This window comes from Saimiri boliviensis, chromosome 13 (assembly GCF_048565385.1).
Source record: "Saimiri boliviensis isolate mSaiBol1 chromosome 13, mSaiBol1.pri, whole genome shotgun sequence".
Classification (NCBI taxonomy): Eukaryota; Metazoa; Chordata; class Mammalia; order Primates; family Cebidae; genus Saimiri; species Saimiri boliviensis.
The window spans coordinates 76,922,899-76,946,331 of record NC_133461.1 but is presented as its reverse complement, the minus strand read 5'-3'; the positions used below and the strand labels follow the sequence as shown (position 1 = coordinate 76,946,331).

General features: G+C 34.7%; 1 protein-coding gene across 1 annotated transcript in view; it reads left to right on the top strand.

Annotated features, from left to right (window-relative positions):
• The window catches only part of LOC101051686 (disintegrin and metalloproteinase domain-containing protein 5-like), a 102,123-nt gene that overhangs the window by 55,676 nt on the left and 23,014 nt on the right, over positions 1–23,433 (top strand). The window contains exons 13-14 of the mRNA XM_003942405.3: positions 6,192–6,287; positions 17,777–17,975. Of these exons, the coding sequence (XP_003942454.1) occupies positions 6,192–6,287; positions 17,777–17,975 (295 nt within the window). The remainder of the gene's footprint in view (positions 1–6,191; positions 6,288–17,776; positions 17,976–23,433) is intronic.

Sequence of the window (23,433 nt, the reverse complement as noted above, 5' to 3'; positions counted from 1 at the left end):
CAGATTTACAAGTTTATATAAGATTCTTTTTTATGTGAAATTATTAAAAAGATGGAAAGTAATCTTTAGTGTGAAGGAGTGGTTGACTTCAATAAATAGGAGTACCTCTGGTTGGCAATGGGAGTGTTCTGTAACTTGATTATATGGGTAAATGCATATGGCAAAATTTATTAAACTGAACATTTTAAATGGGTGTAGTTCATTGAAGTTAAGTTATTCAAAGGGTACATGCTTTCAGTTATGTAAGAATACTCTTTACTGTAAATTCATAGAGTCAGAATGCTTCTCCCAGAATACTTTCATTGATTCTGTAGTTAACTCAATATATGATTGTGATTCAACCATGATTTGATAATTGGAATTCTATCCTAATTTTCTAATTCTTACCGCATAAATTTATTTTCATTAAATCTGGCATATTAGCTACTGTTGAATTATTTCTTAACCTCATACAAACTATATTTATTAAACTGAGACCTTTTAGCCCCTGTACCATGAAAATCATCAAAACCTGATTTAGGCCTTGATGTGTAGCACTTGCTGAAATTCTTCCTTTAAACATCCCCACAGTGGTGGATTTCAAGTGACAAATGCAACATTATTAAATGCAGAGTTGAAAAAATGTGATAATATTTCCACCAAAAACTAATAATAGCCACTAATATCATCAACAGCATAGGTAAAATTAAAGTGTAGGAAAATAAGAAATGATGCTTTCAACATTGGCTAGCTTTTAAAAATACAATTTATTTAATCATAAATTAATGAAATTAAATTTTGATTAATGGCTTTGTTAGCAACCAGTTCATGAAATTTCTGAAAATTTGAAAATTGGCCATTGCAAGCCAGAACAGGCTAGGTCCAGCACACCTGCAATAATTCTAAATTAAACATCACTCAAACATAGTTTTAAAATATTTTAAAGCAAAATTTTTCTATGCAGAGAGACAGATAAATTAATCACTTTAAGAGATGTTAACACATCTTTGGCAGGAAACAATAGAAGAAGCAAATGAAATTGAAGATACACAATATTCGTACAACAAATTAAAGATAACCTAATTAAAATATATACAACATTTTTTCTAAGAGCTGCTGGAAACACATTATTTTATTTACATTTTATAATTTCTACTTTTATTTTAGATTGGGGAATACACGTGCAGGGTTGTTTTTGGGTATATCGTGTGATGCTGAGCTTTCAGGTACAATTGATTCTGTCACTTAGGCACTGAGCTTAGTACCCAATAGTTTTTCCACCCTTGCCTCCTTCCTTCACTTCCCACTTTGGTAGCCCTCAGTAAGTATTATTGCTATCTTTATGTCTATGAGTACCCAGTGTTTAGTTCCCACTTATAAGTAAGAATATGCAGTGTTTAGTTTTTTGTTCCTGCATTAATTCACTTAGGATCATGGATATGGTTTTTGTTTTTAATTCTATTTATGTGGTAAATTATATTTATTGATTTGCATGTATTGAACCAACCTTGCATCTTATGAATGAAGCCTACTTGATGATGGTGAATTAGCTTTTTGACGTGGTGCTGGATTTGGTTTGCTAGTATTTTGTTGAGGATCTTTATGTCTATTTTTGTCAGAAATAGTAGCCTGTAGCTTTTCTTTTTTTCATTGTGCCTTAGCCTTGTTTTGTTATTAGGGTTATGGTGACTTCATAGAATGAGTTAGGGAGGAGTTCCTCCTTCTTGGTGTTTTAGAATAGTTTCAGTGGAATTGCTGCCAGCTCTTCTTTGTATGTCTGGTTGAATTTAGCTGTGAATTCAGCTGGTCTGGGGCTTTTTTTGGTTGGTAGGTTTTTATTACTGATTCAATTTCTGAACTCTATATTAGCCTGTTGAGGGTTTCAATTTCTTCTGATTCAATCTTGGGAGATGGTGGGTTTCCAGGAATATATCCATTTCCTCTAGATTTTTTAGTTTGTGTGCATAAAAGTATTATTAATAGGCTTAGTATCTTTTACATTTCTGTGTGGTTGGTTATAATGTTACCTTTGTCATTTCTGATTATTCTTATTTGAATCTTCCCTCTTTTTTCTTTGTTAATGTAGCTGGTGGTCTATCGATCTTGTTCATCCTTTCAAAAAAACACACTTGGTTTTGTTGATTCTTTGTATTTTTGAGTTTCAATATTATTCCATTCTGCTCTGATTTTAGTTATTTCTTTTTTTCTGATATCTGTGGGGTTATCTCTTGGTATGAGGTTAGAGTGTTAATCTGAGGTCTAACTTTTTGACATAAGCATTTGCTGCTATAAAATTTCCTTTTAACAACATTTTTGCTGCATCCCAGAGATTTTGCTATGTTATGTCTGTTTTCATTTATTTCAAAGAATTTTTTGATTTCTGCCTTGACTTCATTGTTTATTCAAAAGATATTCAGGAGCTAGTTGTTTAATTTTTATGTAATTGTGTGGTTTTGAGAGCTGTTCTTTGTATTGATGTCTATTTTTATTTCACTAAAGTCCAAGATTATGCTTGATGTGATTTTTATTTCTTAAAACTTATTGAGACTTGCTTCATGATCAATCATATGTTGATCGTAGAGTATGCTCTGTGTACAGATGAGAAAAATACATATTTTGTGGTTGATGAGTGGTGTGTTCTATAGATGTCTAGTGGGTCCAATTGGTCAAGACTAAAATTTCAGGCCAGAATTTCTCTGTTAGCTTTCTGCCTCAGTGATCTGTCCAATGCTGTCAGTGGGAATGTTAAAGTTCCCCACTATTATTTTTGGCTATCTAAGTCTTTTGGTAAGTCTAATAGTACTTGTTTTATGAATTTGGGTGCTCCAATGTTGGGTGCAAATATTTTTAGAATGGTTATATCTTCTCATTGAATTGAAACCTTTATTGTTATATAATGTCATTCTTTGTCCTTTTTTTAATTGTTGTTGGTTTAACATCTGTTTTATCTGATGTAAGAATAGAGACTCTGTTCTTTTTTGTTTGTTTTGTGTTTGCATGTTAGATGTCTCTGCAACCATTTACTTTGAGTCTATGGGTGTCATTACATGCAGTATGGGTCTTTTGAAGATAGCAGACAAATGGTTCTAATTTTTTAACCAACTTGCCACTCTGTGCCTTTTGAGAAGGTCATTTAGAGCTTTTAAATTCAAGGTTGATATTGATATGTGAAGTTTTGATACTATTATAAAGTTGTTAGCTGCTTGCTTTGTAATTTCTATTGTGCATTGCTTTATATGATCTGTAGGTTAGGTATTTAAGTGTGTTTTTGTGGGAGCATGTATCATTCTTTTGCTTCCTTGTTTAGAACTCTCTTAAGGATCTCTTGTAAGGCTGATCCTTTGGTAATGAATTCCCTTAGCACTTGCTTATCTGGAAAATATTATTTCTCTAATTGTGAAGCTTAGTTTAATGGGATATGAAATTCTTCGTTGAAATTTCTTTAAAAATGCTGAAAACAAGCACCCAATCTCGCCTGGCTTGTAAGATATCCACTGAGAAATTCAGTGTTAGTTGATGTGTTTCCCTTTATACATGATCTGACCCTTTTCTTTAGTTGCCTTTAAGATTTTTTTATTAGCATTGAACTTGGACAATGTAGTGACTATGTGTATTGGGAACACATTTTTTAACCATAATAAATGTATTCAATATGTCAATACTTTATCCCAATCACTGCCTGCTGATCCTGGGTCTTGACCAAGCCATATGTAGCTCTAGAGGTTATGAGACAACTGGGGTGAAGTTATATTTTCAAAGTAGCTATGCATTAACTATGTAAATTATACACAAATATATGATAATTGTAAAAAATCAAACATTAAAGATAAAAGTAAAATTTCCTCTTGGGACCATCTCTCCCATATATAAAGTCTCCTTTGTCAACAGCTTTGTGTATATATTTTTAGATATTTTATTATATATTTTCATATATATATGTATCTATAGAAATATGGGATATAATTCTGTGGAGAAAATTCTGGACCAATGATATTCTATGCATTTTTTGCAAATTGCTTTTCTTACTCAACAATAAGCTTCAAATATGTTTTGTATCTAGACATAAAGTCTGCATAGCCTTCCAGGGGGAAAGAAAGATACACAAGAGTATGTTTACCTAGCACATTGCAACAAAGTATAAATCAAGAAATAGATCAATTAACTATTTATCTGCTGAGAAGTTCGCTCAATAAACCAATTAACATAGCCAGAATATCCCCAATATTTACAAAGTTAAAAAAGTATGCTTTTAAATTTCCAGTGGGTGAATACATTACAATGAAAATTAGATAATATCAAAACTCAGCAATATATCTATAACCATATTTCAATGAAAATTTATAGATTTAAATGTATAAATGGTAAAGGTAAAAGCAAGAATTAAAAAATAAGCAATCATTATATAACAGCTTAAAGAGAAAAAAACTTGATTCCTTGAAAGAACTAAAATGAAGTTAAAATTTTTCAAATAACACTAATGAAACCAATTAAGAGGTATAAACAATCAATATCAGGACTGAAAAAGAATAATAATTTAAAAAACTTTAGAAACTACAGCTAGAAAGAGGACATAATGAAAAATTTTATATTAATAAATATGAATATTCAGTGAATATGAAAGACTACTAGAATGGCAAAAGTTACAGTTAGTGACTCAATGAAAAACAAATTAAAATATTCGTATAACTAACAAAAGAGTTGTATCTGTATTTTAAAAACGTCTGAGAACAACCACTAGCTCAGTAGATTTATCTGATAAATTCTAATATTGAAGGAGGAAATAATCTATTTTTTTCAAACAAAGCTCCAGTCATTTTATAAACCAGTATAAACCTGACACAAGAAAACTTTTGAGAAGCTTATTGTAAGTGAAGAAAATTAGAGACCAGACTCACTCATGAACTTAGATACATAAATTCTAAACAAATATTAGCAAGACAAATCGGGGCTTATTTTAATAATGTAAACTTCACTTTGTTTTTGAAAATAAAACAATCTTATTCGCCACAGTAAGAGAAATAAGGACAAAATTTATGCTAGGTCTAATAAATAAATACAAACCTTACTGTAAAATTAAAACATCAATTTTCTAGAGCAGTGCTCTTCAACAGAACTTTCCATAATTATGGAAGTATTCTTTTGTGCCATACAATACACTTTCCACTAATCATGTGTCTGTTGAGCACTCAAAATGTGGCTTATATGACTGAGTACATTAATTATTAACTTTATTTAATGTTAGTTAATTTAAATTTAAATAGCTACACATGGCTAGTGGTTATCATATTTAACATTGCAGCTCTACAATCTCTAGTTTTTCATTTTTTCACAAAGAAGTTAAGTGGAGGCATGGAGAAAACAGTAAACATTTGTGATTTTATGAACCATTTTTGAAATTCATTTTTGTTTCTATGCATGAATAAATCTGGCTGATATAATTTGTTATAAGATCAATAATATAAGAAAATGTTTAAAGAGAGTGCTAGTTAATAAGGTATCTAATAACTGTTTCCTCTAGCTTTTGGCTCCATAGGAATATCATTAAAATTATATGAAATATAGTAACGTAATACATTCCTTTTTTAAAATTTCAAGTTTTATTTTAGCTACAGGGGGTACATTTGCAGATTTGTTATACTGGCAAATTGCACAGAGGTGGTGAGTGTAGTACTCAACAGGTGTTTTTTCAACTCCCTCCTTTTCTCCCCCTCAAGACAGTACCTTTATTTTACAAGTTACTGAATGAGATATTGATTTCTATAAATTTCATATAAAGAATGGGATTATGAAAAATCTGTGAATTTTAGAAAAGCTTTATACTTTGTAGTTTTGTTTTTTTTTTTTGAGACGGAGTTTCGCTCTTGTTACCCAGGCTGGAGTGCAATGGTGCGATCTCGGCTCACCGCAACCTCCGCCTCCTGGGTTCAGGCAATTCTCCTGCCTCAGCCTCCTGAGTAGCTGGGATTACAGGCACGCGCCACCATGCCCATCTAATTTTTGTATCTTTAGTAGAGATGGGGTTTCACCTCGTTGACAAGGACGGTCTCGATCTCTTGACCTCATGATCCACCCGCCTCGGCCTCCCAAAGTGCTGGGATTACAAGCTTGAGCCACCGCGCCCGGCCTATACTTTGTAGTTTTATGTCACAGTTTTATTTGATGGTACTTAATTATATATGATTAGCACTTACCAATTTTTTTTTTTTTAACAGAACTGTACACATAAATTATGCTGTGACCCTACATCATGTAGAATGAAACGTAATGTGCAATGTGGTTCCGGAGAGTGCTGTTCACAAGAATGCAAGGTAAGTGGCAATTTATATCTGATAATGGCTCAGAGTCAAATTTTTTGAAATACTTGTTTCAAGGAGATGGAAAACATATCAGAAACATTTTCAGCCCTTGCCACCATGTTATATCCAAGCAACACAAGACCCACTATCATACTTAAATCCATTCAGTAATCTATCACTCTCTGTACATAATGCCTAATGCTTCTTCTCTCCCAGCTTAATTTTCCAACTCAATATATCAGTTATCGTTACAATCATTTGGTCTCTCTTATTGACACCATTTAATGAATTCCTGGTGGACAAGAGATAGAACAAGATGGTGGAATAGGACTCTCCAGTGATGGTTCCCTCACAGAAACATCAATTTGAATAACTGTTTATGCGTGAAAATACCTTCATAAGTGCTAAGGAAGCCAGGTGATGAAATGGCTCCATTGTCTGGGTTATATACCCTGGTTCTTTGTCACGAACAAGAAAGAATTCAGGACACGGACACACATGAGGAGTGGGTTTAGGAGTGGAAAATTTAATAGAAAAAGAAATGAGAGAGAAAAAGCTTTCTTATAATGAGAAAGTGGGTCACCAGAAAGGTCTCCTGTTTCCTGTAGAACAGTCAGTCTTGTACAGAGGCTTGAGGGGGCGGTGATTAATTTATATAGGGCCCTGGGAATTGGTTTCGCCAGGTGTGCGGTTTACATTCCTCGGAAAGACTGGGCCTCCCACCCTAGTCTTCTATTATGCAAACGCAGCCTCCATCTGGCGGCGGCCATGATACCTGTACACGTGATTTTACTTGAAGGCTGTCACGATACCCATAAATGTGGTGACAAAAAAAAAAAAAAAAAAAAAAAAAAAAAAAAAGCAGGAGACACCATATTGAATGTACCTGGGTACCAGGTACAGTTGCCAGGGTTGACAAATCAAAGCTTAGAAGGACCTGCGGCGGGCCCACTTCAGCCGTCTTTTTGCCTGTTTCTCTCAGCCTGGTACTGTGCGCTCAGCACAGCACCACGGAGACCTGGGGCAATCAGGTGTCCTATATGAACCCAATAGCAGTGGCGAGATCAAGGGGTCCAATCTGGTCTTTAGGGCCAACAATACAGGATTATCTGAATCGACCAAGGCCTATCTGGGAAGAAGTAATAGAGCAACTAGAAAAGAAAAAGAAAGACTCCCAGGTTTTGGCTGAATTTGAAGAAAAAAAGCATGAGAACTGGAAGAAAGAATTAGAAAAACATGAGGAGAAATTAAGTGGAAGTGAAAGCTCATCCAAAAAAAACAAACAAACAAACAAACAAAAAAAACAAAAAAAAAAAAAAAAAGAAAAAAGAAAGAAAGAAAGAAAAAAAAGAAGATATCTGGTAGGTCTTTTTCATCAAGCTCTGATTCTTCCAGCAGTTCTTCTGTTTCTAAAGATGAGGATAAGAAACAAGGAAAAAGGAGAAAGAAAAAGAAAAACCATTCACATAAATCTTCTGAAAGCTCCATGTTAGAAACTGAATTGACATGTATATACAGCTTCATTTACAGCTTAAAATTGTTCATTCATTCACTAATTCAGGAAATAGTTTACACCACACTATCTAGTGGCAGATAGTAAAGAGAATAAACATATAAACAAACAAACACTAAACAAGATAGTTTCAGAGAGTGATAAGTGATTTAAAAATAAAATAAAACAGGACAATAGATAGAAAGTGAGGGAAGAGGGTATTTTAGCCAGAGTAAACAGGAAATATTTTTCTGAGGAGTGACATTTGAACTAAACCTTAATGAGACTTCAGGGGATAAATGAGGCGATAGAGAGATCCTGAGAATGGGGTATGCATAAAAATGTGGCCTCTTTTGCTCTAATTTTTTTTTTTTTCTTTTGGAGACAGAGTCTTGCTCCATCGCCAGGCGCCAGGCTGGAGTGCAGTGGCACAATCTCGGCTCACTACAACCTCTTGCTCCGGGTTCGAGCAATTCTCCTGCTTCAGCCTCCCAAATAGCTGGGACTGCAGGCACGTGCCACCACACCCAGCTAATTTTTGTATTTTTACAAAATAGACAGGATTGTTTTGCTCTAGTTTAATGACTAATAGAGAAACAGTGTACCGGTTCTAGTCAATGTGACTCTTCAAATTATTCAGCCATGATTTTTTTTGTTTTGTTTTTTGAGTCAGATTCTTGCACTGTCACCCAGGCTGGAGTGGTGCGGGACCTCGACTCCCTGAAACCTCTGCCTCCCAGGTTCAAGTGCTTCTTCTGCCTTAGCCTCCTGAGTAGCTGCAATTGCAGGCATCGGCCACCAGGCCCAGCTATTGTTTTTGTATTTTTCTTTCTTTTTTTTTTAATTGCATTTCAGGTTTTGGGGTACATGTGAAGAACATGCAAGATTGTTGCATAGGTACACACATGGCAGTGTGATTCGCTGCCTTCCTCTCCTTCACCTATATCTAGCGTTTCTCTCCATGCTATCTCTTCCCGACTCCCTACCTCCCCCCGTCCCTCCCCTATTTCCCCCCAACAGACCCCAGTGTGTAGTGCTCCCCTCCCTGTGTCCATGTGTTCTTATTGTTCAACACCCGCCTATGAGTGAGAACATGCGGTGTTTGATTTTCTGCTCTTGTGTCAGTTTGCTGAGAATGATGGTTTCCAGGTTCATCCATGTCCCTACAAAGGACACGAACTCATCGTTTTTGATGGCTGCATAATATTTCATAGTGTATATGTACCACATTTTCCCTATCCAGTCTATCGTCGATGGGCATTTGGGTTGGTTCCAGGTCTTTGCTATTGTAAACAGTGCTGCAGTGAACTTTCGTGTGCATGTGTCCTTATAGTACAATGATTTATAATCCTTTGGATATATACTCAGTAATGGGATTGCTGAGTCAAATGGAATTTCTATTTCTAGGTATTTTTTTAGTAGAGACGGGGTTTCACTATGTTGACCAGCCTGGTCTTGAGCTCCTGACCTCGCAATCCGCCTGCCTCAGTCTCCCAAAGTGCTAGGATTACAGGCGTGAGCCACCATGCCCAGCCCCATGTTTTATTTTTATTATTATTATTTTTATTTCAGTGTTACTGATTGAGAAACTAAAGTATGTAGCTAACATTTATTTTCTAAGTATGGATTCTCTGTCAAAAATGTCAACTCAAATCATAATTAGGTAAGATGATTTGGAACTGTATTCTAAAACGTTGGTGACTGCATATTTTCACTTGTATGTGGGAGTACACATGAACACAAATAAGAAAACAGCAGACCCCAGGGCCTAGTTGAGATTGGAGGGTGTGAGGAGAATGAGGATCGAAAAACTGCTTATTGGGTATGATGATGATTACCTGGGTGACAAAATTATCTGTGCAGCAAATCCCTGTGACACACAATTTACTTATGCAACAAATCTGCACATGTGCCTCCTGAACTTAAAAAAAAAGTTGGAAAGGAAAAAAAAAATGGAGATGTTAAACTAAAAAAAAAAGGGTGGTTGACTAATCAAACAATTTTTAAATTGATTCCTGTTTTAAAGGGGATAAAAATGATTTCATTTGCACATGAATATCAGCTCCTTGAATTTACCAACAGATTTGCTATAGTGTAGGAGAAAATTGTTTACTGGACTGAGTCGATATGATGTGCTCCACCATAATTTGCTGCTCAATTCTAATGCCAGTTTCTTTTGAGATGAAATATTTCATGTGCTCTTTCCAGAGACAAATCTCCTGATAGAGCAACTATATAGGATATTTGGTAAAGCTCTGGCCAGTTTGATAATTCACTACCTAAGTCCCGATTATTTCACTGGTGGATTCTAACAAATATTTAAAGAAGAGATAATACCAAAATACTCCACAATCTTTTGTAGAAAATAGAAGAGGAAGAAACCCTTCTAAATTTATTTTATGAGAACAATATTACCTTGATACTAATGCTAGACAAGGACATCACAAGAAAAGAAAACTATAACATCACTCATGAATATGGATGCAAAAAAACCTTCAAAAATGGCAAACAGAATCAAGAAACATAAAAGGAAGTATCCACCATGACCAAAAAGGATTATCTCAGTAAAGCAAAAGTGATGTAATTAACATAACACATCATACTAATATAATAAAGGACAAGAAAGTACAAGGTAATCTCAAGTAATACAGAGAAAATATATAACAAAATATAACACCCATTATAGATTATTAACAAATTCTAAATAGAAGGGAAATTCCCCTATCTGATGCAAAGTGTTTATGAAAAACCTACAGTTAACAACATACTAACTATGAAATTCTCAGTGCTCTCCACCCTAAAATTACAATGAAAGTGAAGATGTAAGCTCTTAGTACTTCTACTAAACATTGTATTGGAGGTTCAAGAGAGTAAAATCAGGTAGGAATAAAAATTAAAATGCACCTAATTTGGAAGACAAAAAGTATAACTGTCTTTATTTGCAGATTACATAATCCTGTGTATGTAAAATCTTAGGTAATTTACCAAAATACTTGTTTAAACAAATGAATGAATTCAGCTAAGTCACATGATACACAATTGCAAAAATGAATTTCATTTCTATATACTAGCAATAGAAAATACAAAAATAAAATTAAGAAAAGATTTTCATTCACAATAGCATAAAAATAAATTCTTAGGCATACATTAAGAGTACAAGATATAGACAAACAACAAACGATTTCTGAGAAAAATGCAAAAAACCTAAATAAATGGTGAGATATTCCATGTGAATGAGTTGAAAAATGGTGTTGTTAAGACAGCGATTCTCCTTTCTTCTAGGGGTCCCCAGTACTACCCCTTGGTTCAGTAAATGAGTAGGGAGACACATCACTGAACATAGAGTGTATTTATCACTATAATTTATTACAGAAAAGGATATAAAGGAAAATTAGCACATAAAAAAGGCTCATGGGTCCAGTATGAAGGAAAGTAGTCATAGGTTTCCAAGGGTCATTTCCCAGTAGACTTAACCAAGGTGCACTTAATTCCTCCAACACTGAATTATGACAACATGTGTGAAATGTTAACTGGCAGGATCCCAGAGCCTAAGGTTTTTTTTGGAGACTGGTCACATAGGCCTCTTTTGCCTAGCATCTACCAAAATTCCAGAGTCTTAGATGGAAATTAGTTGTTATTATAAATAACAAGGTCTAAACAGTTAAGGCACAGTGACTTATTAGTTAGGCAATGGTGGGAACTCTAACTCAGCCTTGTGAATAGAGCTTTCTAAGTATAGCAGTCTTAAGTCTGCTATGTTAACTCTTTTCTGTACATCTCCAAATTGATCTATGGATTTAAGACAATCTTTGGCAAAATTCCAGTAGACCTTCCTTACGAAAGTTGATGAGATCATCCCCAAAATTCTAAAAATGCAAGAGACTTGGAAGTGCTAAAACAATCCTGAAGAACAAGTTGATGGAGCCACGATTTCATATTTCAAAAATTACTACAAAGCTGAAGTATTCTAGTTTAACATTGTACCAGCATAACAAATACATGGATAAATAGGATAGACTTGAAATTAGAGAAATAAACTCATATTTATAGTCAATTAATTTTTGACAAATGAGTTAAAACAATTTGATAAAGGAATAACAGTCTTTTCAGCAAAGGCTATTGGGACAATTCAATATCCATATACAAAAAAGTGATTTGGAGACTTCTATTATGCCATACACAAAATTTAACTTAAAATAGAAAATCAACCTAACTGCAGTAAACTATACATCTGTTGGGCGAAAACATAGGAAAAATATTCATAAACTTGGATTTAGTAGAAATTTCCAAGATACAACACCAAAAGCATAATTCATAAAAGAAATAGTTGGTAAACTGGACTTTATCAAAATTGGAATCCTTTGTGCCTCAGAAAACACTGTTAAGACAACAAAAAGACAAGCCACAGGGAGGAAGAAAATATTTATGAATTGTATTTCTGATATAGTAATTGTATACATAATCTATTAATAATGCTAACAACTCAACAATTGAAGGGAAACAATTCAATTACAAATGTATGAAATATTTGAACAGGTATCTTATCAAAGAAAATAGGCAAATATATACAAAGTTATATACAATGTTATATAAAATATATAGAAATACATACAAAATAATAAATACATGGAATAATAAATACAGGAAAAATGGTGAAGACATTCTTAGTCATTAGAGATTTGTACATTCAAACAAGATACTATGAGACACCCACTAGAACGGCTGTAATCAAATGACAGCAAATAACAAATATTGGTGAAAACATAGAGAAACAGGAACTCATATGCTGCTGGTAGAACCCAAAAGTGGTGTTACTACTACTTTGGGAAACAGTGCGACTGTTTCTTAAGCAGTTTAACAGAAGTTTACCAATTGATCAAAGGATCGATTATACTCCTAGGTCTACCCAAGAGAAATGAAAACATGTGCTTACAAAAATTTGCATATGGATGTCTATAACAACATTATTCAATGACCAAAATCTGAAAACAACTCAAATATCTATAAACTAATTGGCAAAAAATTATGATATAGCCATACAGTGGAATACTAGAGAACAATAAACATGACAGAATACTCATACATACTAAAATCTTAAAAACACTACTATACTAGAGAAGCTAGATACAAAATCCTTATATTTCACAATTTTATTTGTAGAAAAGGTTCCAAAAGGCAACTTTATAGAGACAGTAAGTAGATTAGTGATTACTGGGGCCAGCCACAAGCATGGGGATTAACTATAAATGGATACCAGGGATCTTATCCTATGGTAGTAGAAATGTCCTAAACTTGGATTGTGGTGCTGGTTGCACAAATACATAAATTTTCTTAAAATAGCACTAACTTGTACACTTAATATAGATGAATTTTATGGTATGTAAATTATGAATTAAACCTCAATAAAGTTAAAAACAGAAAAGATCACCCTGACAAAGATGAACTCCCACCTAGTAGCCAAGAAACATGTTTCTCCTGAATTTGGTGATTGTGGACTCAAAAGTTGTGTTAGTTGATAATAAGTGAAAATAAAACAATTTGAGCATATTTTTAGGCTGTGGGAAATATCTATTAAAATGGTAACCTTGAAGGTTTTAAAGTGAGAATTGTAGAATGATGGAAACGTTATCCAGTATGTCAGTGGAGCAGTTGATATCTCTAAAAAGAAAAGGTAAATAAGAATGTGGAGATGTTATTGAAAATAATATGAGAAACCATGTGGCATAATAGAACAAAACTGAAATCAGAATGTTTGGATTTAAATTTGTGTCTATACTTCAGTCATTCAGAATGTCATATAGTTGTAAGAATACAGCATGTAGTCTATTCAGATTGGCTTCTTCTGATTACCAGCATACATTTATAGTTCATCTGTGTTCCACAGCTGTATTTCACTGCCTGGTAGCTAATTGCTTTTTATTGCTGGATAATATTCAATTATATGAATATACCAGAGTTGATGTATGTATTTATTTATTGAAAGACATTTTGTTTACTTCAAAATTTTGGCAATAATGAATAAATATGTAATAAACCTTTTAAAAATAAAAACAATCCATTACCCATCTTGTCAAGTCACATTATAGGCTCACAATTTCCTAACCTTAAAAACAGCATTTGTTCTAATTATTTAACAGGTATATATTTGGGGTGGAATGAATATATATTTTTGGAATTGTTTTTTGAAAATATGCTAATTCAGTAAGTCATTCTTTATAATCATTTTATGTTGAGATTGCCACAGATTTTTGGACACACACACACACACACACACACACACACACACACGAATAACCAAAAATAATGAAGTGACTCTGAGAAAAGCATAATTTTCAATAAATTCAAAAGGGCTACTCTGAAAATAAAATTTACATGTCAGAGTTTTATTGAACTCATTAATGAGGGAACTAGGAAGAATAATAGGCTTGTTCAAAAGTATGCAACAAAACTATATAAATAGGATTTGGAAACAAAAGAATGTTAGAATAATATTGCTGTGTTCAAGACTGGTTAATATTACCAGGAAATAAACAATGTATTTGGTGATCTTGATCAATATCTACTAGTTTCATTGCTTTTTTTCTAGTCTCTATTTCATTTATTTCGGTTCTTATCTTTATTTCATTTTTTTCTACTAATACTGAACTTTGGTTTTTCTAGTTCCTTGAGGTGTAATTAATGTTAGGTTGATTGTTTGATATCTTCTTTTTTGATGTAGATGTTTATTGCTATAAACTTCCCCACTAGAATGATTTTTGCTGAATCTGGTAAGTTTTAGTATATTGTGTGATTATTAGGGATTGTATCAAGATATTTCAAATTTTTAATATAAATTTAAACCAAAAGTAGATCTACCATTTGATCCAGCAATCCTGCTCTGGGGTATCTACCCAGAGGAAAATAAGTCATTATATGAAAAAGACCCTTGTTTACACATGTCTACAGCAGCACAATTCATGATTGCAAAAATATGGAAGTTGTCTAAATGACTATCAACCAACAGGTGGATAAAGAACCAACAATTGGAAAGAATTTGTGGTATATATATATGTGCATGTGAGAGTGTGTGTGTGTGTGTGTGTGTGTACACATATATATGTATGTGTGCGTACATATGTGTACACATACACACATAGCTAATGTATGTATGTGTATATATGTATGTGTATGTATATACACTCACACACACAGGTAATGTGATACCTTCACATTTGTCATTTTTGCTTAGTCTTGTTTTGGCTATGTGGGCTCTTTTTGTGTTCTCTACATTATAGGATTGTTGTTCTAGTTCTGTGAAGAATGATGATGGTATCTTGATGAGAATTGCATTGTGTGTATATGCATACACACACACACACATACACATATACAATGTATATACACACACACACACACATACACAGTGGAATGCAACTCAGCCTAACCTGGATGGAATTGGAGACCATTATCCTAAGTGAAGTAACTCAGGAATGGAAAACCAAACATCATATGTTCTCATAGGTGGGAGCTAAGCTATAAGGATGCAAAGGCTTAAGAGTAATATAATGCATTCTTGAGATTTGAGGGAAAGTATGGGAGTTGGGTAAGGGATGAAAGACTACACGTTGAGTGCAGTGTACATTGACTTGGTGATGGGTACACCAAAATTTCAGAAATCACACCTAAAGAACTTATCCATGTAACCAAACACTACCTGTTCCCTCAAATTATTGAATAATAATAATAATAATAACAATAAAGTTGAGATCCAGAACATAAAAAGATGAGCCCATGAGGTGCACTTCTTGAACCATACAATTCAGTTTATTTAATTTTATCTCCATGATTGTGAAAATATATTTTTTCAATATTCTAAAGTCATGACTCTCATATACCTACAAAATAAAAATATTTTTTAAATTATGATACTTTAAGTTTTGGGGTACACGTGCAGAATGTGCAGGTTTGTTACAACATGTGCCATGGTGGTTGGTTGCATCCATCACCCAGTCATCTACATTAGGTATTTCTCCTAATGCTATAGCTCTCCTATTGCCCCATCCCCTGCTATTCCCTCCCCTATCTCCCTACCCATCCCCAACAGGCCCCAGTGTGTGATGGTCCCCTCCCTGTGTACATATGTTCTCATTGTTCAACACCCACTTATGAGTGAGAACATTCAGTGTTTGGTTTTCTGTTCTTGTGTCAGTTTGCTGAGAATGATGGTTTCCAGTTTTATCCATGTCCCTGCAAAGGACATGAACTCATCCTTTTTTGTGGCTGCATAGTATTCCATGGTGTATATGTGCCACATGTTCTTTATCTAGTCTATCATTGAGGGGCATTTGGGTTGGTTCCAAATCTTTGCTATTGTGAACAGTGCTGCAATAAACATACGTGTGCATGTGTCTTTAAAATAGAATGATTTATAATCCTTTGGGTATATACCCAGTAATGGTATTGCTAGGTCAAATGGTATTTCTAGTTCTAGATCTTTGAGGAATTCCTCACCACACTGTCGTCCACAATGGTTGAACTAATTTACATTCCCACCCACAGTGTAAAAGCATTCCTGTTTCTCCACTTCCTATCCAGCATCTATTGTCTCCTGATTTTTTAGAATGAGCCAGCAACCAACAGAATGGGAAAAAATTTTTGCAATCTACCCTTCTGAAAAAGGGCTAATATCCATAATCTACAAAGAACTTAAACAAATTTACAAGAAAAAAAACCCACAAAAAGTGGGCAAAGGATATGAACAGACATTTCTCAAAATAAGACATTTATGCAGCCAACAAACATATGAAAAAAAGCTCATCACGGTCATTAGAGAGATGCAGATCAAAACCTCATTAAGATACCATCTCATGCCAGTTAGAATGGTGATCATAAAATATTTTTAAAAGAGTTTTTTTTAACCTCTCAGTGGAGGAGCCAGCCAGATGATAAAACTTGATTCAAAAACCATTTGAGGAAGTGAATGTTCATAGGTATTTTTAAAACATGTTAGAATAACATTTCCCTTGTAAAAGGAAACAAATTCTGAAGAAACAAGTATTGATACTTTCTCATTATACATATGCAAATTTTCCTTTATAAACACTTTGAATCATTGGTTTTGAATTAAATGTTTACTCTATAAACTTGAGAGACACAAGTAGATACTGAATTTGTCTGCTCATCCACCACCTGTAGAATTTGTGTGAGATTTGTTGCAGATAGTAAATACTTGAAAACTTAAGAAAAAGTTGGCAGAAACCAATTTTGAGAAGATAAATAAATGTTATGTAAGCTGGGCCTTCAGTACCTTTGAAGGCTAGGAAAATTTTTATTTACTTTGTATAGGATAATGACCACAGCCATGGGAGATTGGGGCATGTGTTGAAGAAAGAAGAGTATTCAGAGATGATGATTACATGCTTCTTAGAAAAAGCAGGTTTGTAAAAAGGGAAGGCCAGAAGCTATCAGCTAACGAGTAAATGCTGAAGAGATCAGAAATACGTACTCATGGAAGCTATTTTTAAGTTTTTTGCAACATAAAATTTGAAATAAATATGAAATTTTCTTTGTGTTCCTAGAATATCTTAATCATTTATGTGATTAAATTTCTTGTGCATAAAAAAATGGGTAATGCTTGTAAGAGAAGCTAGAAACTCAAAGATAAGCAGACGTCCATAAAGGAAAGAAAGACAAAGTGAAGCTAGGGAATATAAAAATTACTTGTAAACCCTTATGGCTATGCTCAGTTACACAGTTTCTAGTTTCTTCATATCAATCCCAAGGAAGAAATCAGCAGCCATTTATAAAATGATAAATCCTTATCATAAACATTTTAAAAACATTGCAGGTTTTAAAAGGAGATATTTATTAAGAATACCGTATGATGCTTAAGTCGTTAACAAGAAGATTTAATTTTCTAATTGCTATTAGAAACTTATGGGAAAAAAATGGACCGGCATTTAGAGCCTACTGCGAAATAAAAATTAAATATCATGGATATTTAATATTTTATGTTTCTCTTTCTTCCTAGTTCAAACCAGTTGATACAATTTGTAGGAAATCAGTTGATAAGGAATGCGATTTCACTGAATTTTGCAATGGTAACCTTTCACAATGTATGCCTGACACTTATGTACGCGATGGAGAATATTGTGATTCGGGTGCAGCCTTCTGTTTTAAAGGAAGGTGTCGGAGTTTTGACAAACAGTGTGATGATTTATTCGGAAAAGGTAATAATTATAATTTTCTTCTTAGTCACTAAATTCTTATTATGCCAAAGTCTGTTAATGAATTCTATGGAACAAAAATGTAAACATATGTTTTAATGACTGAATTCTTGCATAATGTATATTAGTGTTAAAGAAAAAAAAATTATCTTTTTCTTTTTTGAGATGGAGTTTCCTGTTGTCTCCTAGGTTGTAGTGCAGTGGCCTGATCTCAGCTAACTGCAATCTCTGCATCCCAGGTTCAAATGATCCTCCTGCTGCAGCCTTTCCAGTAGTTGGGATTATAAGAGCACACCATCACCCCTGGCTAAGTTTGTGTTTTCAGTAGGGATGGGGTTTCACCATGTTGGCCAGGCTTGTCTTAAACTCCTGGCCTCAAATGATCTGCTCGCCTCGTCCTCCCAAAGTGCTGGGATTACAGGTGTGAGCCACTGTGCTTGGCATAAAAACAAGATTTTTTTTGATTGTGAAATACAACAAAAAACCTCTCTGAGTTTATATGGAATTCTTGTTCCTATAGAAAAGAAACCTCAAGTGAAAATGCAGTTTTTCAAAATACTATATAAAATTTGTGGTGAGGATTTTAGTTTAGACTTAAAAGAAACAAGAGTTTTTTTATTTTTTTATTTTTTAATCAAGAGGAAAGCATTGCTAATCACTGATTAGTTGGGTTTCAAAAGTGAGAGCTTCAGTTCACTACCAATTTAGTCAATTTTGATAATTTTCTGTAAATGTCATTTGCTTCATTGGAAGACACAGATTACTTAATGTTTGCAGAGCACGTTCTCTGAGAGAGTGAAATTTTTCATTCTTAACCCTCCCTTGAGGTCTTCTCTAACCAGGTCATAGAAGAGATTTCTAAATATTGTCTAGATCAAAGTGACTGCCAGGAATTTAAGAAGGTGAGATGAAGGTTTTGATTATTATTGTAATTTTGTTCTGCTTTGCTAAGAGAATCATTATTTGTACCATGTAGCAAGGCAATAGCTACAGACTTTGAAACATTGTTACATACAAACAAAGGGCCAGGTGCAGTAGCTCATGCCTGTAATCCCAGCACTTTGGGAAACCAAGGCAGATGGATCATAAGGTCAGGAGTTAGAGACCAGCCTGGCCAACATGGGGAAACACCGTCTCTACTAAAAATACAAAAAGTAGCCTGGCATCCTTGAGAGGCTCAGGCAGGAGAATCTCTTGAATCCAGGAGGAAGCGGTTGCAGTCAGCTGAGATTGTGCCACTACACTCCAGCCTGGGCAACAGAGCAAGACCTTGTCTCAGAAGACAAGCCTGTTTTTGTCTTGGAAAACAAAAACAAAAACAAAACCATGCAAACAAATGGCCAGTAAAATTAGGAGGAATGGGACAGTACTCCAGATCTGTAATTAACGTTTCTTCAAGTAAAGCCAGGACTCAATGCTAGGCAAATTTAATTAGAGCCACATAGTGGGTTGCCAGTCAGGTGTCTTTCAGGTAATGCCATTCACTGCATATTTAGTATTATCAGTGATTTTGAGAGATTTTGAAGTCCTTTGTGAGAACTGTTGGAGTACAGGGGTATTTGGCCCAAATAGTACAGTTTTTTGGTTGGGGAGGCAAGGATGATTTCTAAAGCATCTTGATTTTAAAATAATGTATGTCCACTTCTAGTGACCACTTGTGTTAATGCATCTAGAACATGATAATTCTGCACCTGACTACCAGTTAGTTTTTGTCCTTATTTTTGAAAAACTGTCTCATTTCGCTAGCCTCCTGAGGGCAATAGAAGGCTGTTGAAAATTTGCCCTCAATAGTAGCTATATTTCAATGCATATTAGATCCAATTCTTTGTACAATAACATGCTATACAGGTTTAGAGCCTAGGAGCAATATGCTATACCGTATAGCCTAGGTGTGTAGTAGGCTATACCATCTAGGTTTGTTTAAATACACTGTCTGATGTTCACACAACAATGGACACATTGTTCAGAACATACCCTCATCATTAGGCAACTCATGACTGTACTCAGTAAATATAAGGTAGTAGTATTATTAAATTATGACATGTGATCCCTAAAAATGTCCAATTTTTTGACTAGGTCATCTGTGACCTGTCATGGTTAACTAGAATGATCCTTGAGCAGGGTTTGATATACTTCTGAAGTAGGCATTAGTTTTGTATGCTAAAACATATATACTATTTGTAGGAAACAAACAATAAAGATTCTTATATCACAGACCTAATAAAAATCATCATGTGCCCCCAAATTGTTGGTTTCTGGACAAAATATGCTGATGAAGTCATATCAAAAGGCATAGCTTGTTTATCAAGCAATAGCATTTAAAGTAGGGAAATCTATAGATCTATGGTAAAAGAATGAATTTAAGTTTTTTCTTTCCAAAAAAATTAAACGAGTAAAGGACAAACACCTTAACAGGTCACCACCTTTTTCTAAGCTCTTTACCAAATTTTGGTTTTGTAAGTGTCTGGCCCTTACAGTATGCTCCTCTTCAGTGTTATCTCCACAGATGCAGAAACTTCCTATTTGGATTGCAGTTATATTGGCCCCAATAAGTTTGAAAGTCTCATTAGTTGTAAAGTTCTGCATATTATTAGAGGGCTTTATCACCAACTTGAGTTGTATATCATCTAGACAAATGTAAGTGCTAATCCAACAGTTATGTAAGGGTTTCTCAACCTCAGCACCAGTGATATTTTAGGCCAGATCATACTTTTTTGTGAGGAGTCGGGGTAGGGAGTGTTTCTCCTGTGCATTGTAGAATATTTGGCAGCTCCGTGGCCTCTGCCCACTGGACAGAATGCCTGGAGACTCTTTCAGTTGTCACAGCTTGGGTGGAGTGGATCTTGGCTTCTTGCGAATAGAGATCAGGGATGCTGCTAAATGCTTACAATACAAAGGATAAAGGATAGCCTCTACAACGAAGAATTATGTCAGTCATGCTACATTGAGACCTCCTTCTCTAGAGAGGGCCAAAAGTTTGACTACTTATGCTGATTAAGACTCTGAAAGAGGATTACATTCCACACTAAAGTCTGAGCAGTTTTTGCGAAACCAACCTGGTTTCCTTTTCAATTTTAAGATAAGATCTATCAAAAACCATATTGGATCAGTATTCTTAGGAAGGTGTCACAAAGATTGGCTCTGGGCATAGATATTTTCCAAACCATAGAAGGATACTTACTAAGGAAGTATAAAAGATTTGCTGAATTAACGAATAGTTGCATGAGGAGAAAAACACAATATTTCATGATTATTTAATCAACTGACAAAATATGTTTGGAGTTTTCAGCATGTATGTTCAGGCTTATTTAGTATATAGCACTATAAAATTTAAATGTAATCCTTGTACAAGGTCTGAGGATGCTTCAACTAATTTATCTAAAGCTGCAATTGCTCTGAATTTAAGAAACAGACTATAAACAGCTGATGGAACTTTGATGAGCACTGGGCAGTTGGGTAAATATTCCTATAATATGACTTTATATAATTGAGCTTTACTGAACACATAGACACTAACATTTATGATAAGCTGGAAAACACAATAAAGATGATTACTGAAGGCTGCTTTGAGGTCCTGAAGGCACCTTTTACATCTCAGTTCACTGAAAGAAATTCTGACATGTTTGAAAAAGTAAAATTATATATGGAACTTAGTATTGCATAAAATTAGGAACCAGTTGTGCATATAACCATTTAATCCTGGACATTCTTAAATTTATAGATGTCTTTCAGAAGTTTCTTTTGAATAATTATGAATAGTCAATAATCTTTTGACTATTTCAGACAAAGTTCTTCCTTTAGCTGACAAATCATGGCTAGGTGATAAAATAGGGTATTGAAGCTATTCCTTAAAAAGTTTATACTCCCCTATAGCCAATGTAACATAGAATCATAACTTCATGGAACCTATATAACATTTCACTCTACTCTGGCATGATTAAAAGCTACAGGAGACTTGGTCCAAGAGCCACTGATGATATCAAACTTCAAAGATTGGTTGAAGAGATTAAAGATTGTATGAGATTCAATTAATTTCAGCTTACTTGAGTAAATTCTAATTGTGAAAATTGCATAATTTTATTTTCTTTGCTTACTAATGTGCTACTCAGTCCAGCCACTTTAGCCTTGGCAATCCAAGCATAGGTCCGCACTGTTTGCAACTTCTTTCGATTTTATAACAGAGAATATATTTATGAGACCCTCTGTCCCCAGCTAGGGCCTGTTTTATTATATTTTGATACTTCTTGCTCAATTAGACATTTTAGTAATAGATATGGTCTGGAAATATTTTTATATGGAATCTAGTTTTATGGAACTATCTCATCTCACCTTTATCTTCTCCCTGCTTCAGATATTTAACTGCAGGAGACTAAAATGATGCCTTCTTTTATTTGCATTTCCTCTACATCTCAATTCTGATGCCCCAAAGGGACCAAATTTAGAACTAGTAGCTTATAGTAGTAGTCAAAGTAACCAAGTGCAGGACATTGGTTTTCCTAACCAAATAAGCAGAAACACAAATACCTGTGAGCCTTCATCACAGGCCTGCTCTGGGATTCAGATGGGGTGGGAAAGCACTGTTACACAACACAAGGAATTAACAACCAAAGTGAACAATTACATAAGCATCCACGAAATAGATGTGTTGTGTCCAATGATTTTTGCAGCTGTATAAGAAAAGAAAGAAAAGGAAGAAAAGAAAAACAGAAACAAATTCCCAAACAAGTCATGACTTTTACTTGGCCCATACCAGGCAAAAAACCCCACAACACAACAGAACAAAAAATACACCCAGACAATCTTATAAAGAATCTCCTCCAAGAGCATTTCCACTGCAGGTGATTGCGGTTCCTAACATGACCAGCCTTTGACATTGTCTTTCCCACTATTGACTGTGCACCTTGAAATGCCAGCACAGTGACTTCGGATGTCACAAGGATTTGTCCTAAAATTTCCCAACTTAACTTCTAGTCACAGCCTTTCCTAAACTGTGCTTTTAGGTGTTGTGGAGACCTCAGCTCAAAGCCCATGAATTGGAGGCAGGAATAAGAAAGCTGCTGAAGAAAATGCCTAAATCTCCCAGAGCCCTTGAATAATTAGGTGGCAGGACTGTCCTGCACGGGTATCATCATCCTGGGAGGAAACGAAATTTCTGGCCAGCAGTGGGTCGCCCAGAGCAACGGGGCCTCAAGAGTCAAAACCAACCAACCAACCAAACAAACAAACAAACAAAAAACCCGCAGGAATTCCTTCCATCCTGACCCTCAAAAACGGAGCTGGAAAGGGGCACCAGAGAGATGTTAGGCTATTAAGAATTGCAGGAGATTCCAGGGGATATGGTAATATCCCATGTTTTGCTGCTTTTTCTCCTGGACAAAGTGGGCTGCGGGGACCACTCTGGATTGGGTCAGCGGGCTTCAGAAGTTTGCAGAGAAGGCTTCCTGGGCCTCACTAGGGAACC